This window comes from Lepidothrix coronata, unplaced genomic scaffold (assembly GCF_001604755.1).
Source record: "Lepidothrix coronata isolate B3197 unplaced genomic scaffold, Lepidothrix_coronata-1.0 Scaffold49, whole genome shotgun sequence".
In the NCBI taxonomy this organism is placed as follows: domain Eukaryota; kingdom Metazoa; phylum Chordata; class Aves; order Passeriformes; family Pipridae; genus Lepidothrix; species Lepidothrix coronata.
This window is the reverse complement of record NW_016690229.1, coordinates 2,286,167-2,306,917: the sequence shown is the minus strand read 5'-3', so window position 1 is coordinate 2,306,917 and position 20,751 is coordinate 2,286,167. Positions and strand designations below refer to the sequence as shown.

General features: G+C 43.7%; 1 protein-coding gene across 1 annotated transcript in view; it reads left to right on the top strand.

Moving 5' to 3' along the window:
- Positions 1–4,659: 4,659 nt before the first annotated feature.
- The window catches only part of BMP7 (bone morphogenetic protein 7), a 44,088-nt gene continuing 27,996 nt past the window's right edge, over positions 4,660–20,751 (top strand). Inside the window, exon 1 of the mRNA XM_017815354.1 lies at positions 4,660–5,167. Coding sequence (XP_017670843.1) covers positions 4,660–5,167 — 508 coding nt within the window. The remainder of the gene's footprint in view (positions 5,168–20,751) is intronic.

Here is a 20,751-nt window from a genome sequence, read left to right as displayed (position 1 = left end):
ACACAAACTCATTTCTAATGTTCTCTGGAGTAAACAGTAATAAAAGAATCCCTGTGGAGATCCAGTTTTGTGGAGATCCAGTTTTATGAAGTCCTTTGAAATGCTGAACTGTGAAGGACTGAACTTTGTCCACCTTACTCAGTTGACAACCATTAAATTCAGTGCTACAGTCCCATTTCATAAATCCAAAGATCATTTTCTATTTTAGCTATTGCTAGCATCTCCAGAAGAAATAATGCCTTTTTCAAACCCTAAACCACAGATTTAATTTCTGACTCTCCTCTGATCAACAGCAATGAGAATCAATACTTAATTTTTATAACATAGTCAGTATTGTCCAACCCGGCACTGTTCAACCCAGATCTGTTCAGATTCCTGGATTAGAGCTAATACAATGGCTTACCCATAATGAGATTAATTTCTTGTTGGTGAATACGTTCTCAGTAATAATGCTGAAGGGATGAATAGAAACTTTTGATAAGAAGGATCCAATATAGCATAATTAAACATACAAGCTAATTATCCATTCTTATACAAATAATAATGGTATTATTTTTGCTATGTAAGTGTTTTTCATGCTCAGGGCACAGTGAAACAGTTCAAAATTTCCCAAACACATGCTATTTTAGTGGGACTATTTGGAAGGAGAAAAAAAGTTTGCTATAATTTAGGACTTGCACTTTGTTCAAGACAAATGAGAGAAGATGCAAAACAGAATGGAAAAGAAACATGGTTAAAGTTAAAAAGAGGACATCAAAGTAGGAAGACAAGGAACCCGACACTGATTCCGCAGAAAAGAGGAAAAAATGCTTTGTGTCTGATTTTTGAAAAGTCATTAAATGAGTCTGTGAGCAGAACCCACACTTTTTACCACCCATTTGGTAAAACTGAATGCAAATGGCCAAATTCTGCCACTGGCACACGCCTTGTATGGGCACAGGATGATGACAGCAGCATATACAAATTCACCTGACACAGACCTGCACAGTTTTGTCCATTTCATGGTTTTAAATCAGACCCTTTATTTATCTCCTAAATACGTGCCCGCAAATACACCGACTTCCACACAAATGGCAGTAGTTGGTACAAAAATCAGATAAGACCGTACACACAAAGCTCAAAGAGATCAAAAAGCTACTCAATTGGTAATGTGGCTTGTGCAGAACCTCAGAAACATTGGGAGTTTGTTTTTATAGAAATTATCTGGAGCAGCAAGTGCCAACAAACAGGGATTACTTCATCACCACCATTTCGTTTTCCTTCTTGAGAAGAGGAGGATAGACAAAAGAAACAGAGAAGAGTAAGAGGAAAAACTGGTTTCTTAATTGATCCAGGAAGGAGGAGGAAAAAGACAGTGACATGAAGGTGCCAATATTTCAGCACCCTGTGTGGAACTGATCCTACAGGAAGCAGGATGGGGTTTACACAGCAGGCAAGAAAGGAGGGAAGAGAGAGACGTTGTCCATGAGAAAAGGTACAAACTGGATTGCCTTTCTGTTTGAAAGGTATTTGAAATTCAAGCTCAGATCTGAGGGCTGAACCTCTGCAGTTTGAGCTGCATCATCCTTTGTTGTATGCAGCAGAATAAATGCTGCCCTTTGTTGTATCCCAAATCAAGCTGAAGCCAAGAGCTGAGGACTTCACATCAAAAACTTATTCTTTAACAAATTCAGTTTCTCATCACACACTGCTAGAGTGATTTTGTTCTGCTGTTTTAAGAATACATGCAAGCAGTAACCCCATTTCAAACTATCAAACTTTCAAGGATTTATTTATTGCAATACCAGTGCAATACAATCAGCAAAAATACTGTATAAAAGAGAAAACTTTCCCAGTTATTCCTATGAAAGCACAGGATACAGTTGCAGCACTGCCCCTCTTTAAAGAGCACATCCTGCATTAAATCAGGATATAGCTAAATGTGGCCAAACCCAGACCACTTAAACAGACGGAACAAGAAAGAAACAGATTCAAACATCACTTTTTCAAGAAATTTGTCAAATCAAGAGGTTTCAAGGTTTACTTTTTATCCTCTGCTGTTTCTTTAATGACACCTACAGCTCCAACAGCAGCTACCTAAAGTGTTAGCAAGTCAGGAGCCAAAACTCCCATACTGTCTTTTTCTTTTCTTTCTCTCCAAGCATGTTGCCATTCCAAAGCATAACACTGACCTGAAGTTTAGCCAGTTTTTGAAAGGGAGCTACAAGTAATTCAGGTGCAAGTAATTTAGGCAGCAGAGACACCTGCTCTCCACTCCACTGTTCCAGCCTCACAGATCTTTTCATCTCAAGGTCCATGCCAAAGGCAAGGCTCCTTGTCCTACTGCTGCTTGATGAAAGGCCAACACTCACAGTTCTGGAAAAACAGTCTACAAGGAACAAAAAAGGAAGAGAAATCAAGTTGTCTGCAGCTGAAAGGGAGAGCAGAGTGACACCAAATCATCTGTCAGCCCATCCTACTGCAGCCTGACCCACACACCCTCTCCTTGCCCCCAGCTGTGCATTCCTGTGGCCTCCTTAGTTCCAACAAAATATGTAGTCAGTCAGAATAAGGAGCTGATCCAGCAGAAAATTAATTCAGCAAAAACAAATACATAAATGGTTAAAAAAATACTTTAAAAACAAAATAAGTTTCCTGACTTGTGTGTAAGTATTGGTACCAGCATTGGAGAGAGGTGGGGTTGCACAGCTGAAGGTCCAGGCTAGGGTGGGATGAGAAAAATAAGTTTTTCTCAGGGGGAGCCTGGCTTTAAATCAGCTTAAATTGATCTAGAAACCACACCCTCGGCAAGAAAGAAATTTAGGCAAATATTTGCCTGGTTAAGAGCAGGTTAGTGCTGCTCCTCAGGAAGTACAAAAGATGCTGGAGAGTTTGATCTTAACTGGGCAGCCAAGATGCAGCTGCTCAGGTACTGGTGTTTTCATCAGTGGGGAGCACTGGGACAGCAGCTATAGGGGTGATATTTTGAGCAGCCCCACTGGCACCAGTAAGTTGAGCAAGTGCTCCCATGTTACCTAAGGTGGATATGGCTTCACAACCTCTCTCCCCCCACCATTCTCCCAGAGCTTAAGCCATTCCTAAACATGTGTTAGGATTGAGCCAGGACTTCAATGCCGGTTCCACCACTATTTCAATAGTGCCATGAGTCATTTTGATGTGATGTCTCAGTTTCCCTGTTATTATGAGGTGCACATGCATGTATACAAACACATTAAATCATTCATCATGTTTCCCATGCATCTTTTTGACTAGTTATCTGCTGTTCACGCAAGGATTTTAAACATAAAGAGCTAAAAGAAGTGCTGAACACTAGTCTCCAGAACAGTTGCAGGATCTGGTGCTGGATACTACTGAATATTGCTCTTCTGAAAATATCCGACAAATAATCTATAAAAAGAAAGCCAAAAAACTGCTGAACTCTTTTATTCCTTGCCCCTCTTCTTTGTCTTAGGAATGAATCTTAATGTCAGCATAAACTTAGTGTGTATGTATATATACATATACATATATATATATATATATGGTTTCTGAAATTACCTCGGGGGGGATTCAGTGACCCAAATAAACTCTCCTGCCTTCCCCTTGTTTTCCAAGTAAGATTTGGGAAGCAATAGTCTACATTTGTTATCTGATATTGTTGTTGTTGTTATTATTATTATTATTTACTGTTGTAGCAGACTGGACTAATAAGGACTAGGGCTGCATTAATGTAGATGTGGCACCCACTGAGTTAAAAAAGCCACTGCTTTAAGAAGGTGACAATTCACCTCAGGACGGTATCCCACAAAGGTGTGTACCAGGGAGCAGGAGTTAAAAAGGAAGGCAAGAGTGGAGGGTACTCTAGTGTCATAAACTACCCACACGCACAGGTTGATGGTTCCAATTCATCTCACCCCTCGGATTTCTAACGCTTCTCCATTAACTCTCCCCGCTGCCAGCTGGAAAAAGTGACCCGGGGCTCTGTGCACACAGACATACATACGTGTCTACGTGCGTGAATGTATAATCACCACGTTTTAAATAATTTAGTGCTCTTGGTTTTGTCCGGGACAGTCTCTCCTCATCTGTACTTCTTAAAAAAAAAAAAAAAAGAGTAGAAGAGGAAAAAGAGTGTGTATGCGTGTTTGTGCAGACAGACGATGTACTTGCATCTATAAACTCTGTGGGAGTTTGGGCCCCTTCCTTATGCATAAACCGCCCTCCCTCCTGGGGAGTCTTCTCCTTAATGACGTTCACGCTAATTTAGACGCTCGGGACCGGCTCAGCCTCTCCCGGAGCCCGCAGCCTCCACAAACATCCTGAAAAGCAACCTGAGCAGACGTCCCTCCTCGAGGCAGATCCAGGGATTTTTCTCTCCCGGGCGGTTTAGGAGCTGGCGAGCGAGCGAGCGCGAGCGCTCGGGTTTTCCAGCGCCTGCTCCTCCCACCAGAGACACCCTCCCGCCGCTCCCCGCCGGGCCGCGCCGCTCACACGGCTCCGCCGCGCCGTGCGGGACGCGGGCACAGCGCGGCCGCTCCCGCCGCCAGAGAAGAGCTCCCGGGGAAGGGTCCATGGGCCGGGGCCGATAGGAGCCCCCCGCCGCCGCCTCGGGCCATGAGCGGGCAGCGGCGCCTCCGCGGGGGCTGAGCGGGGGCCGTGCCGTGCCGGGCCGTGCCGTGCATGCCGGCGGGGCGCGTCCCGCGGCGGGGCAGCCCCGCGCCCCCCGCGCCGCCCCGCAGCCCCCGCCGAGCCGCGATGCCGGCGGCGGGGCGCGGGCAGCCCAGCCCCTGGCTGCTGGTGCTGGGCGCCGCCGCCCCCGCGCTCTGGCTGCGCTGCGTCCTCGCCGACTTCACGGTGGACAACGAGGTGCACTCCAGCTTCATCCACCGGCGGCTGCGCGGCCCCGAGCGCCGCGAGATGCAGCGGGAGATCCTCTCCATCCTCGGCCTGCCGCACCGCCCGCGGCCCCACCTCCACGGCAAGCACAACTCGGCCCCCATGTTCATGCTGGACCTCTACAATGCCATGTCCGTGGAGGAGGGGGCGGCGGGGGCCGCCGCCGAGGACGGCGAGGGCTTCTCCTACCCCTACAAGCCCATCTTCAGCACCCAGGGGCCGCCCCTGGCCAGCCTGCAGGACAGCAACTTCCTCACCGAGGCTGACATGGTCATGAGCTTCGTCAACTTGGGTGAGTGCCGGGCTCGGCGGAGCTGGGTCCGGGGCAACCGGGCAGGGAACCGCGCCGGGGGGAGGCTGGAGCGGCGCCCTGGCCACCAGCGGGAGGACCAGGGCTGGTGGTGCAGGTGGCCGCGCTTGGGAGCTGTTTCCCAGCGGGTCAGGTGGGTGGCAGCCCACCTGGGCAAAGGACAGGTAGCGGCCCTCGGAAAAGCGCCTCCTTTGCCAGATAGTGGTTAAATGGCACCAGCGTGGAGAGGGCACTGACTCCCCATCACAGCATTTGGACAGCCACAAGCTTTCTCCACGCTCCACCCTGCGCGCCGACACACTAAGGTGTCCCTTTGATAGTTGCTGCACTTCAGAAATTGGATTTACAGGTAGGAGTTACACAGGACGATTAGCAGGTCTGTTCCACACCCCACACTGCCAAGGAATACACGAAACCCAGACAGGACCACGGGTCCCGGCACAGCTCCCGGTGCCGGGCTGGCTCTCGAGCTGGATGCAGAGCCACCAGGGCTGCCTGGGCGGATAGTTCCCTGCGGCATCCCAGCGCCGCGCTCCCGCGGCCGGAGGGGCTGAGCCGCTCGCACATGTTTTCCTAATGGCTTGGGAGGGATTCCACAGTAAATCCTTATTTACTCCTGCAGCTTTTCCTGTTGACCCCAGTTTATGCCGCTAACTCGCCTCTTTTCACAAGCACATGTGGATGGGTTTATGCAAACGATAGAGAGTTGGCACGCTTTGTATGCGCCTCGCTAGGCCTCTCTAATTGGATGCCACGGCCCAATCTGATTTCCATTTGCTCGCTGCAGATTGCACACCCGTGTGGACTGACTTGGCCGGATTTGAGTAAAACATTGTCAGAGTGCGCGTTCTATTTTAAATATGTAATTATAGACCTGGTTCGCTCTATCCATTTTTAGACCTCATCATGTGCGGCTCTTAAACCACACATGTACAGACTGGGTGCCTGCAAGTTCAAGGCAGAACCTGAATTGTATTTCCAAAACAAGATCCACTCAAACTTTGTCCCAAACAAAGGGAGACACAAAACACAAAAGGAGACCACCTCTGGCATGTAACCTGCTAGGGATTACAGACCCCCATCTCCCATAAATCCATTAACACCTTTATGGATGTCACTGTTCTGGACACTTCCACTGTCTGGAACTTCAGAGGTAACAAAGATTAAATCACCACCTAAATCACCACCTCCCTAATCCCAGCACTTTAACCAACTTGAAAAGATCAGCAGCTGTAAAGGCTCTGTGACACACGTTAATAATTATTAGACACGGTAGCCATCCCGGCACAATTCGTGCATGATAAGGAGACACAGGACGCTGTGGGAGATCTCTAGTTTGCATGAGCTGCACCTCCTTATTAACTGCCATAAGCTTCACAGTGGGAAGCTTGGAATTACATCTGGCCCGGGGGCTGTGCTCTATGAGAGCTGGTGCTTTCCATTTGGAATTACAATGTTTGTCTAATCAGTGCTGGATCCTTAAGCCGATGAGCAATGATACATTTAAAATCAAATATTTGAGCAGTCAAAAGTACCAATGACAGTCAAATATTTGACTTTAGAGATAAGAGAGATCTTGCTAACACTATTCTCTGTGATTCTTGGGTCCTACACCATGTACGGCCGAGTGCAAGGAGAGTCTCAAACAGAAGACAAAGGATGTTGAAATAACAATAGCAAAATTCACGCTTCTCTTTCCATTTTGGTAGAGAGGAGAGAACATTTATGAAACATGTAAGTACCTAATGGGAGGGAGTTTAGCCCTGGGGAAGCAGCTCTGCTCCTCAGGTGTAGTTATCTGCTGCATAACTTTCATCAGTGAAACTGCAGCGCTCCCGTCCCATGCTTCCAATGTAAGGAAAAGTCTCCCTGTCAGCCCATGGAAGAGGTGCACTCTTAGTGTTCAGGTCACTAATTATTTTGAGTTCAAAGGAGTGGAATCGATCCATAAACTGTGAAATAAAACTTACATTTTGAATATGTCTGTGTCTACGTGAGAACTCTTTACAGAGCAGGTTTCACCTGTATAAGCCGTAAGAAACCAATAGTCAACATCGCGATGTGATGGGATGGCTACAGAAGATATTTAATTGGTTTCTACCTGCCAGGTTTTATGGTCAGCTTAGAAACCCAAGGGTGTTCTTGATGCAAAATACTAAACGATCATTTTATTTAGATGCTGTCAGCGTGGTCAGTGAGTAGTAAGAGCGCTGGCAAAATCCAATAGTTTTAAGGACAGGTGGAATTACTACCAGCAAGGCACATTTCGGAGGTTTATCTGTGCTGTTTTGTTCCCTTGTCAACAGTGCATGCCAGGACGAGTTTAAAAAGGACATAGATCTATAATAGCTTTCTTCATCCCTGTGCACACCTTTCATCCCATTATAGTCATCGCTCTTTCATCTTTATAGGACAAAGACAGGCCTGTTTATGGACGTTTTAATGAATTAGACCAGCCACTCGCTCCCGTATGTAGTCAAACACAACACCTGCTTTGAGACATACAGTTTTCTATGACTTTCAGGGAAAATTAGAACATCTATTGTAGGACTGAATTTTTTTGGAGACTTTCTACAATGATCCCTTTTAAAGCAGAGCTGAATTCCTAAATGCAGACTGTAGTAAACTGTGTCCTACTTTTGTAAGAGAGACTCTGTGAGCATTGCATTTCACAGGTAGGCTTTTATTACTATACTAGAGCCATCACAATGAGGAAGTGTCACAGTATAATAAAGTTTCATTTCAGAATGGAGGAAGTAAAAGTGAGTAAAGAAATAATACTTTTAAATTTCATTCAGTAAAACATGTTAATTCCAGGCTTCCAAATGCCAATTTATAAAAGCACTTTTTTGCCTTATTCATATTCTTCATTTATCCAGTTTTACAATTTCAGAAGGAAAAATATTAAAAAAAAATTACATTGCAAGATTTACTGGGATATATAGTAAAAAAGCCAACGACAACCCCCCCACACATTGATTTCTATGGAGATACTGTGTATGTTTATTCTAGAGAATTTATACTGGGTATTGGTAGGGAGGAACCAAAATACAGGTGCTCCGTTTCAGGGAGCTTTTTACTAAGCATGTAATGTTACTGTAAAATCTTGACAATTAATTAGATTTAGATTTATAACCAGTTAATTCACAGGCTACATTTTGTCTTAGCTTACACCTGTGCTAAGATGGATGGGGAATGGATTTTTGTCAAGAATGAAGTTACATGTAAATTAAAAGAGAATTTAGCCACAGTGGTCTGACTAAGTTAGTTAATTACTGGCTAATTTTGTAAAATTTATTACTATAATTTCAGTATTTAGAATTTCGTTTCTGTCCAAGTACAGTTTACAAACTGAACCATTTTAGGAACTGAAAAAATGCAAAGCATTTTTTGCACAAGTTTAATTTCAAGTTTATAAACAGCAACTAAGGAGTAAACATCCTCTAGATGACTTAGACCTTCTCTTCTAAAAATAATTGAGTTGTCCTTATGCCGGTAATCTTGCCTTGGTAAACAGAGTTGCTTAGAATATTTTTAAAAGAGTCAGCACAAGTGATATGCAATTTGTTAATTTGTCTCGTGGTTGATTATAAAATGAACAACATTGTTTAATCCTGGCAAAAAAGAAGTGGGGGGGGAATTAGTCATTCTTGGAAGGAGCACTTGAAAGTGGCTTTTGTTAATATAAATCAAGAAGCTGAAGAGCCCCCAAGTTTCCTTTTATTTCATACCATCTGGCTATCCTTTTTGTTGACAAGTGTTTGGCATAGAGAACCATCTCTTTGCCCTTTAATAACAGGCTTTAACACTGTAGGGTATTAGAAAAAGATTCTATAACAGTTAAAAAATTTCCTTCGGGGAATACTTTATAAAGTGAGCACGGGCTGCAGGCATTTGCAGCTGTAACCTGGCTTGTGTTAAAATTTGGAAGGGGCTGCCTTGCATTCCAGCTCACTACAGGCCTTCATTGGTGTACAGCCAAAGGTTAATATAGATGTCACACAGTTTTTCTTTGGAGAGCCTCAGATATAAGAGTATGCGTACAGCTGTGTTTTTAGTAACCCTTTCATAATCACTTCTTTTAAACCTCATTTTCCTGCTTATATAAATCAAAGATTTTCAAGGATATTTGACCTGGATTTGAACTTATTTGATCTTCACATATTTCCCACTTGAAACAAGGCAGATTAAAAGTTAGCCCTGGATGCCTGGTCCCGATCACATGGCTTGTCCATACATTACTCCCAAGCCCTTGGTGTTTTGTTTTTTTTCCTCCTCCACCTAACGCTGCTAGAAGCTCTGAAGCCTGAACAGGTACATCCCATAATTGTTTTGGGCAGTGTGGATATGTGCAACACTTGGTGGTAGAACATTAGCTAAGGAAGGCAGAAAGCTTACAGCAAAGTGAAGGTATGAAGGACACTGATGTGCAGCAGGTATTCTTTGAATGTACAGGCATGTTCTAGAGAGAATTCAATTAATTTCTAGTGGCAGAACAGAACAGGAACTATTTACCTCTGCTGTGCTGGTGCACTGGTAGTAGAGAAAGGAGCAGCTGAGGACAGATGTCCTTATGCAAGAAAAAAGGACGTGGAAGTTGTCACCGCCCCCCACCCCGCTCGCACACAGTGGATTTGTCCCAGAGCGGGATCTTTCCTCCTTTCCCACCCAGGCTGTCCTGGAGGGGGTGGGTGAAGCCCCCTCTGTGAGCTGTAGTTTAAAAGCCAAAACACAGCGGCTGGTAAAGTGCTTTTGAAGGAGACAAGCCTTGATGGCCAGGTCTTGTGATGCTGGTAACGGGAGCTGGGCACCAGTGGAGCGTGCGGGACCTGCTCCCACCCGCGCGCTCGTGCCCCCAGTTGTGCTGTGTGTGTGCTGTGTGTGTGTGCTGTGTGTGTGTGCTGTGTGTGTGTTGTGGGTGTTTGTGGTGTGTGTTGTGGGGTTTGTGTCTGTGTGTTGTGGGGGGGGGTTGTGGGGTGTGCGTGTGTGCTGTGCGTGGGTGTGTGTTGTGGGGTGTGTGTGTGTGTTATGTGTATGTGGGGGGTGTTTGGGGGGTGTGTGTGCGTTGTGGTGTGCTGTGTGTGCTGTGTGTGTTGTGTTGTGTGGGATGTGTGTGTGGTGGGGGTGTTGAGTGTGTGTGTGTATGTGTGTTATGTGTATGTGGAGGGGTGTTTGGTGTGTGTGGGTGTGTGTGGGTGTGTTATGAGTGTGTGTGTATGCGTGTTGTATGTGTGTATGTGTGTTGTAGGTGTGTGTGGTGTGTGTATATGTGTTGTGTGTGAGGGGGGTGTGTGTGTGGTGTGTGTATTTGTGTTGTGTGTGTGTAGGGGGTGTATGTGTTGTGTGTGTGTATGTGTGTTGTGTGTGTGGTGTGTGTATATGTGTTGTGTGTGTGTAGGGTGTGGGTGTGTGGTGTGTATGTGTGTTGTGTGTGAGGGGTGTGTGTGTGTGGCGTGTGTATATGTGTTGTGTGTGTGTGTGTGTGTGTCCCTGCAAAGGGGGTTTAATGGCCTCTGGGCAGGCAGCACGAAACCAGGCTCTACGTTCTCTTCTGGAAATAAGCCCGACACACATTTTTGGGTCGTGGGGGGAGAGATGTGTGAGAGAAGGTTACACAAGTGGTTGGAAACATTAATTAAAAAAAAGATTATAACTATTAAAGCCCGGTCAGAGCTGTTGACAGGCTCCTTTTAAAGAGGACACTGCGATGTTTTAGTTTAATACATTCTGGCAGTGTCACCGGGGTTAAGGCTAATACTGGGATGTGTGGATTCTGTCATGTTATTGTCAGGAGGAATGCAGGGATTAGGTTTAAAAGTGGCGGTGGGTGAGTGGTGCAGCTGTGTACACTTATTATAAAAGATTTAAGTCCCACTGGTAAAATCAATATATTAAATTGCAAGAGCCCCTGTTTTTAATTAGTTTAAATCAAATATACTGTTAGTGCCATTATGGCTGCTATCCCTTGAATCAAGTGAGGAAATGCTAATATTTATATGGAAACTGTTAATTTGTGGTTAAAATGATAACACATTTAGTTTTATGCTTTTAAATTGTTCTAAATGGATGAATACCAGTGAGAAGTTGCAATGGTGGATGAAGTCATCTGAGCAAGAACACAAGTAAGCAAATTTTGATAATATGCCAGATAAACAGACTACCTGTTGATATATAGCATTAAGAGACCATGATATTTTAAGCCCTTTCCAGTTTTCCTCTCTGGGGCCTGCATCAAAGTACTTATGTGAATTAACCACCCATATGTAAAAATGCATATATTATTGTATATAAATAAACTATGCTATTATATATATTTCTTCTCTAAATGGAAGGAACTTAAAAAGAAATGAGAGAGCTGTTTAAATTAGTTTCAGGATGAATATTTTCCTTCTGCAACTCTTTGAAGTAAATGGGACTGCTCACGAGGACTAATCATGGATAAAGTTCTGCACACGCTTATGTTTGGAAAAATGGAAACCCAAGAGAAAATTCTTGGCTAGGTCTTCATTGGTGTAAATTGTCAAATTTCTACTGGAGCTGGCCCTGTGGTCTCATTTATACAACTCTACGTCCAAAGTAATTCCCATAAACTCCCTCTTGATTTACACTAGCACCACTGAGAGCAGAATTGGGCCAAAGAAATGCCCCTGTGTTGAAATAATGAGCATGCAGTAGTTTCTGCTAGAGCTTCACACAGTTTTCTCTCCTAATCTTGAAATTGTTTCTGAGGGAAGTTTCCTTTGCTGCAAATAATCAAAACATGAACTAGCTCCTATTAGTCACTGCTTATCATTATTAGCCCGATCCATGTTGTTGAACTACAGCTGAATTCCCATCTTTGCAACAAACAGAATTTAACAAATAATGTTTGACAAAAATGTGAAACTGATATTTCTTAATACAAGACATATTTCATATGGAGAAACTTCAGTGCTGAAAGATTCCTGGTATCAAAATATCTGAATCATAGTACAAATAAACAGCGCCTTGTAAAGACTGCAGGGCCGAATTCCGTGCTGGAGTAAGTCCACTGAAGTCAGTGGAATTGTGCCAGCAGATAAACTGCCATCTAGATTTTTTCGGTGTTGAAGATTTTGTCAGTACAAATCTTTGCTACAAAAAGGGTTGCAGGTGGCAAAGTTTGAACTGACTCTAATTCAAACAGTCCTTCTGGAAATCCTTATTTTGCTGATAAAAGCTACAAAGATTCCTGAGCCCCCCCTTTATTTAGGTATGTGTTCTACAATTCCATTATTTATACATAAATACACCTGATTTACAGCAGGTAAAATAAAAGCCATCTTGGGTGTAATCCCTACAACACTGTGCTTTACCCATTTTTTTTAAGCATTTGTATCATCTACCTCTCAGAGTCAGTGAAAATCCTTTAGTGATCCAGGCTGAGTGGATTGAATTAATGGCAACTTTGAGACTACAAGTTTTAGTGTAATTGCTTTATTGTCTTGGAACCAAGATGCTTACAATCCAGTTCCTGTGCAAACATGTTTAACGTGTGTTAATGTGTTTCAAAACCAGACCCTCTCCGCAAAATTCTGCTTTTCATTAATTGACATCAGTAGCATGGTACAGTATTTCAAAGCACTGGCCAAATATAAACTGTGTTTCTAATTTCCTTACTTTCCTGTGTTTGGAATGCCAATGTTAATTTGTTCCCATGGAAGAGTGAGAGCTGCCAACCACAGTTTTATGTAAATGGCTTTACAGTGCAGGGCTGCCAACATTAAACGATACTTAGGAATTTTCATGACATTTTGTATTTAATGCCTGTGTGTGTGTGTGAGAGAGAGAAATAGAGGGAGATGTATGGGATGTTGAACAGCACAGGCACTGATGATCAAGACAAATGTTTGAAGAAGTGTATCCTTTGAGTAACTATTACTTAATGTTTCTTCTCATTTAACATTTTTTTAATAATCTATCAGGTATTACATAGCATATTCTCTATGCCTAGAAAAAAGCTGTTTTGCAGGGAACTTTGTTACTAACTATCCAAACAATTCCCCCCACCTAATAATTTTAGTTATTTATTAATAGATGAGCAGATGGACTTTAGTTTGTGTTGTTCCTCTGATCATTCTGAACTAGACTGTAAGAATGTGATATTACTCAGCATGAGAAAATGTAAGAGCAAAAAAAGCTGCCACAACTAAGGAACAGGGGAATTAACTGATTTTGATTAAACTGCCAACAGATAATTTTTCTTTAGAAGAAAGGAGTAGCTAGATAAAATCATTTGCTTTCTTAAAAAAATCAAGCATAATAGTTTCTTTAGTGGTATGTCTGCCTTTGTACATGAAACAAACGTGAAGTTCCCTTTAAACAAGTTTATTTTAGACTGATGTTGGTAAAAACAAGGTCTGTTTATGTATTTCTCCTTTTATTCCTGGAAGATGTTCAAAATACAAATTGTTCATGTTTCAGTAGATTCCTCTTAATGAGTGCTATGGTTTATCTCTCCATTTCCCTGGTTTATTGGAACAGGTGCAGTGTCTGCCATCTGTGCCAGCCCTGTGCTATACCAACAAACAAAGTGTTGTTTTGGTTCACTGGATTTAAAAGTCTCCTGAGAGTAAAGAAATGAAAGAGAAAGAATTTAGAAAGTGCCTAGTGAGGGAAAGGCACTTCAAGTAATGTGCTTTGTCACTCAAGTCTTCCCGTAAATTACCTTAAGCTATTTCTAAACTGTTTGAAAAATTTTATCCGTCGAGGATTAAGTTTCTGTTGCATCTTGGAGGTCCCACACTATTCTTTATCATCTTTATCCTACTGCAGTAGCTTCCAAGTTAGAGTCTTTTGTTATCAGGTTGAATTAAATTTTACAGGAGTAAAAACTCTTTTTTTTCCTTTTCCTAAAGTGGAAGAAGCACGAATTTTCATTTTTTCAGAGTTTCTGCTTCCACCTCATTTGAGGGATCCTGCAAATAGCCATCCAAGTTTAAACAAGATTATGTTGTAATTAGACAGACAAACTCATAATTATTTAAGGGCTAAACCAACAACAACAACCCTTTCAGGTTCATTTTGACAGTGTTTATCCAGTGTATCTGGAAAGGCTTACAATTAAAGTGCCTGAAGGGTGGGGATGAGATTTTTCAGCATGCAGTCAGTGCTATCGGGTCCACCTGGCCTGGGAAACTATGCAGGCTTTGTAGCAGAGAAAATCCTTTAACTTAGATCTTCATGGCACGCTCTTAAAAGCTGCCTTCCTTTAAAAATAAAAAAAAACCAAGGAAAAGGAGGGGAGAGGGAAGGCGCTGCTTCCCTCTAAGCAATAATTAAAACGACCAAGTGCCCCTCAGGCTCTGTGTGCTGAGGGAGCCCCATCGCTCCGATGATCTCCCGGCGCATCGTTTTTTAAGGTTTTCCCTGTTGTACACAACTGCCTTTGGAATGAGCACAAAGTTTCCTCTCGTCAGGCTGCAGCCTCCCAGCGTGGTGCTGGGCTGAATCACACCTCCACGGACCCCACTGATGTCACCAGGCAATATCCTCAGCTGGAGCAGCCTGGCCCTGGGCCACCCCGGCAGTGAAGTCACCACCCCTGACACCATCCGAGGAGCTGGCACAGTGTCCTGTGCCCAGTCTGGGGGGCTGTAAATCAGGGTGAGATCTGACTCTCTTACTGGAGCCACTGGGCCAAATTCTGCCTTCAGCCACCACGTTTCCCTGGCGTTGTCAGGGCCGTCTCGTTTTTACCAATTGTTCTTCCCACAGCACAGTGGCAGTAAAACTTTTTAAAAGAGATCAGAAAGAACTCTGGGAGAACTGCTAAAAAATGCTCATAAAATAATACAGCGTCAGTAGTTGGGAGTTATAATTCCGATGGAGAGACAAGTTTCTTCCTGAGGATTGGGAATAGAGCTGGTCATATTTCCCTCCCTGTCTACCTGGAACACCCGTTGACTTTAATGAGTCTTTTGGCACCCCAAGGGAAAGCAAGTTCAGGTCTACCATTGAAAGGGAAGATTAAAAATTACTGTAATTTAGCAATTCCAAATTCTAGTGCTTACAGTTGAGTAGTGTTCAAATTGTTGTGTATCAATATTTCAACAGTTTATTTTCATCAGCCAAATATCTATAATGCCATCAGTGATAAGCAGTTATCACAAACAGGAATCATTTCCCAATTGTATTTGTTCTGCTCACATGCTTGATGCTAGCTGCTCCTCCCCTGGTTCTCAAGGTTAAAACTTATTGCTTCCATCACTAAAAATATTCTGAACAATTTAATCTTGCTACTTTTATTTGTTTATTACTCTGCAGTCGTTATAATCCCACAGGGACTTTTTAGATGTTAATAAAGAGTACTGCACATCACTTTTCCTGGAGCTTGTGTGGCACTATAAACATCATGCTGAGTTTAAGTTCCCCTTTCTGACCATATCCTTAAAAAAATCCAGCATTTGTTAAGAGAAAAGAGGGGATTTTTTTCCTTTCTTTTTAACAAAAAGAAATAAAAGGGAGAAAAAAAAAGAAGTAACTTTAGCCTCACAATCTGCTAGCTACATAAAGCAGTAAATGTTCAGCTGAGGCAGGGAAAAACCAGAACTGCTAGAGACTGGTTGTTTCCTTTTGGAGGAAACAATAAATGTGCCCACTTGTATTTTAACAGCATTACTACTGGGCCCCCTAATTACACAAATATACTTGTAATAAACTGCAGAAAAGAAGAACTGAAAAAGAATCATTCAGCACAGATCTTTCTCCTCAGGTCAAAGAGAAGCTCTTGGGTAACCACTCTAAAATCCTGGCCCAAATCAGAAGATGAAGATATTTCAGCACTATGTGATGAATCATTTGTCTCCCGAGACAGGTGAAAAGGAGAAGCAAATCAGACATGCGGTGTAAAACTTCTCTCACTGGTGTGGACACAACTTTGACCTCTGAATACAAGAGTTCCTGCAATCCATGGCATGCATTATAATCAAATTACCAGAATATTAGAGTCCATATCCACGGAAATCTCTGACTGTTACACTACATTAAAACCTAACACAGGGAATACAGAAATACACAAAAGAATCCAGAAAGATGCAGAAACGCATTCGAGCAAATCCCAAATATTTTTTTAGAAAACAGTAACTGTCATTTTGCTCATTAGTCCACAACTGTGAGATGGGAGCTGTTTCACTGAAAATATACAGAGTAGGGGGAAAATCTAAGTCAGTGTGTCTAATACACTGGAAGTCTTTCCTGCCTGTGTTGGCAGTTGTAGTCCAACAAACGAGTAGTGACTGGTAGGCAAGGGACCGAGCTGGAGAAGGATGATCTGTGCTCCTGCTCCTTCAGAGACGCTTTCATAAACCCCATACACTCATTTCTGTGCTATTTTTACCAGTTGCACGCAACAGGACGTGAACTGTGTTCCCTTCATTCATACCAAACCCATGCGAGGACACGAGGGCGTATTACAACAGCTGATCTTTTACCCCAGAACTGCAGTTGCAAAATTGCTTTTGAAGATACACAAAAACCCAAAACAAAACAGAAAATGCTGTTGTTAGGGGCTGACTCAGGAGGCTGGGATGGCCCAGCCCTAGTGAGAGGCTCAGTGTCAGGAATCCAGCCCTGATCCACAGTGTGGTATGCAGGGCTAGGTGCTGCTGATGTCACTGATGGGCTTATCTCGTACCAAAAAAAAAAAAATTCCTCTTGTATAATAGGGATCGTGGGTGGCAATTAAACCGAAAATAAATCTTTGCCTCACCATCAGATGCCGTTTTGCCTCAGGCATTGGCCACCAACGTTTACAGTGCAAAGGGGACAGACATGTGCACACATTCTGTACACGTATATGTTTGCCTTCCTGAGGACATCTCTGAAATAATAGTTTAAACCTGCCATCACTGTAAGACACTGGTGTTTTACATCTGCCAACGGAAATATATGTGGATGTCATCAACTCCCAGATCTTTAATATTCATAGTTCTCAGGCCTGTATAGAGTTTTTAAAAGAATAAACAGCCTCCTGCCTGTTTCTCAGTAAAACTAAATGTGTAGCACAGCAAACATTCCTAGAAAGCAAAACCATCTCACACATAAGCTACGAGTCCCATCGCGGGCAAAAGGACAGTGGGAGATGTGCAGTGGCCAGCAGGGAGGATCATTCCAGGCAGTGACCTCCTCTCCTGTGTCCCAAACTCAGTGCCCCACCTGAGCTCGGCTGTCTTGGCAGCACAGAGGAAACATGATGATCTCAGAGAAAAATGTGAACTAGGTCATGAAGTCACACTTGCACAAGCGAGGGCACTCTGCAGTATCTTTTTAAGCAGTAACTGAAGTATCTAATGATTATTCTCCAAAATGTTTCCTCCCATCCCTCCAAATATTGTGTTTCTGTTGAATAATCCTGGTTTATAAACGGTGTTAATATCACTGGACCTCCCACACAGAGAACACCTGAGAAATGTGCAATAGCTGTAACAGCCCCGGGTGCAGGGCAAGCACTGCTCCAGCAGGGATTTCCCCTCTGGGGCAGCCAGACCTTTCCCCTGAATAGTTTGTTGCCCCCTAATCTCCCAGCACTTGCCTGGCCGAGAGCTGCAGATGTTTGTTAGTGCATAGGAAGCTCGAAAAGCCTGGCTGATCATGGTCTTAGGGCACAGCTCAGTGTATACATTCCAAGTTGAAATAGTGCTGATTACAATCAAAGGCTGAGATTCTTATCTGATGGCTTCGTGCCTGATATCGACTGGTTATTTTGTAATATCCCACAAGCTGCTTTCTCAACAAATCCAGAATCTGGGATTTCAGCTGAGAAATCCAGCAAGTCGTATGGGTTCAAACCTGGGAAACTGGTTCTTGAATTATTTTCCTTTTATCACAGTAAGCCACAAGAAAGGCTGGATTCCCTGCGACTCCTGCCGTGTTCCTCCCAGGGAGCCTGTGCAGGTGTAGACCCACACTCTGCAGTATTTGGGGGGATGCTGGTATTGTTGTGGCAATACAATATTAAAGGAGGATTAATTAGATTTAGGCTATTTATTTGGGCAGCTGTTCAGCAGATGAAAGGAAGCGTGATGCAATTGAAATGAATAAACCTTAAGAGGCCAATGTCCAGTCACTTCTCACTCGTGTCCCTTAGTACAGTCAGTGCAGAAATGGGCACATTCCTTTGGCAAAAATGAGGCATTTGAAGATTCCATCAGCTGAACTTTCTCTTTCAAGTGTTGCCAGTAGATGCACAATATATACATGTGCTTTTAAAAGACTTTTATTTTGAACTCAAGATGTGAATCTATGGTATTAAGGAAAGCAGAACAATCCTTTATTTAGCTGCACCTGCACCTTAATGCCTAATGAGTTTAGTCTGATGGAATCCAGACCTCAGGAAGGATTATAAATTCTCATTTGATTTCATTTACTTCTAAAATACCTTAAACCAGCTGTACCAGTCCAGAATTCAGTCCTTCTTTCTCTATCAGTTTTGCAAGTGTTGTTGAATCTTTTGCTGTACTAAGTAACTTTATGCTATATAATGATACAGCATTAGTAATAAGAAACAGAGGGCAGCTTGAAAAAAATCATGTAGTGGAAGATAATTAGCATCTTATAAGCTTGGAAAGCATCAGATTATGAGAACAACTTTCATAAAGTTCTTTTTGCCCTGGAAACAAGATTTGGAAAAGCTGAAAGTAGGTTGGTAGGCAATATCCTCTGTGACTGGGCAGTGTGAGGCAGAGGAGCCCGGCCATGTGGGTGAACTCACTCTCCAGGCACCACTGGTACATTTACCCATTTCTGTCTGTTTTGTATAAACACATCAGAGACACTCTGGGCAGTGACCTCCCCAAGATTACTGACTCAGGCTGTTTGTTATGAATAGTATCTAATTTATCAAATACATTTGAAGACTTCTTACTTTGCCCCAGTGCAGCTACAGGAATGCAAGAGAATAATTTGATGCTGTTGCATCTCTGCATGGAAGAGTTACTGTGTGATGATTTGTTTTTAATTTGCATGTTCTCTGCACAGGCCTCTTGCAGATCAAGGTGCCTGTGCTGCAGGCTCCCAGCTTCCTGCAGGGATGTTTAGTCCTTCCCTTGGGCAGACACAGGGCAGGGAAGCCCTCCAGGGATGAGCTCCCTTCCAGACTGCCACTCACTGTGGGCTGTCTTCCTTTACCTGAGCTTAGAGCTGGCTAAAAACACTTCAGGGAAACTTTCTTGCCTTCTCCCTGCTCTGAAATTTGGTCCAAGGTGAAGAACTGTTTCACACTTGGAAGCTTTCAAGAATGACCCGAATCTTCTTATTCAAAAATTTGCATTTCATGCCAAATAGCCCATTTTAGGTTTGCCTTGTAGCAGTCTCTCACTCTGCCTCTTATCTCCCCTGGCTGAATACACTTTGCTTCTGACCAGATTTGTTCAGCTGCTTGTGTCTCCTTGCTTGGGCCTGGGAATGTGTTTCCATTTGCTGAACACTGTGTGTACAAGCAGACAGGCAGGCTGCTGTTTTTTGCATCAGTGATTTTTTGAGAGGCCTCCAGCCTCAGAGCAGGTTGCAGGAAGCACCTTGGGCCCCATTTGTCTGCTGGTTGGACTGGGGGATTATTTTTCTCAGTGAACCATATTGTCACTAACTTTTCTCCCTCTTTGTGCTCTCCAGCCTCCTCACCCTTGAGACACCTACCACCCTGCTTTCTCCTCTAAACCAGTACTGCCCTTCTCTGTGCAGTGGATGCCATCTCAGTCTCCACTGTCCTGATCCTCATTGTGATTCCTCCTCCTCCTCCCCAGGCTGCCACTATCTCCCTGACCCTTGGATGCACTGGCTAAATGTGTGACTTGGAGTTCACACCTAATGCTGGCACAGCTTCCCTGGGAAACTGGGCTCACCAGACACAACTGCCTGATTTCATAGCACCAGGGAAGCAGCCTTGCTGCTCCCTGCATTACAAAAAGAGAGCAAGCAGTGTAATGTAGGAGTCATCTCTGTTCAAATGAGAAAAAGAAAAATGTATTCCTGCATCTTTACATGCCTCCCACTGCTGCATCCAGAGGATTCAGTGTTGAGGGGATGTATTAGACAGCAGCATGTCTCTGCTCTCAGGCTGTGTTATTCCATACTGTGCAATACAGTACAGACAGAGAAAAGAAAGCAGGAGCAATGATGAGCTTTTGCCTGTCATTTTGCTCACTGCACAGTTTGGCTACAGGGACATTACTAGAGGGGGTGTAGAGAAGAGCTGAGGTTGCCCTTGATGGGCAGGAGACACACAACAGTCCTGATCTGTCCATGCAGTCTGTCGAGGGTAAATGCCAGCACTCTCACAGTGCCAGCACGAGAGCTTGAGACGTTTGTGGTGGCCACAATGCTGGCCAGTTGGGAGGACACAGTAGGAGACACATTTTGCAGCATCACCACAGCCCCCCAGCTTGCCTCTAGGTCCCTCTGGAAAAATGCCACCCCCAAGGTGCTGGGAATGGGAGAGCTGCTGGGGCAAATCCCCAAGTCAGCACTGTCCTTCCCCATGAAAGGAGGAAGAGAAACAAGATTTGAGATGCTGGTGTGGGAGGCCCTGCAGGACATTTTCTTACAGTGGA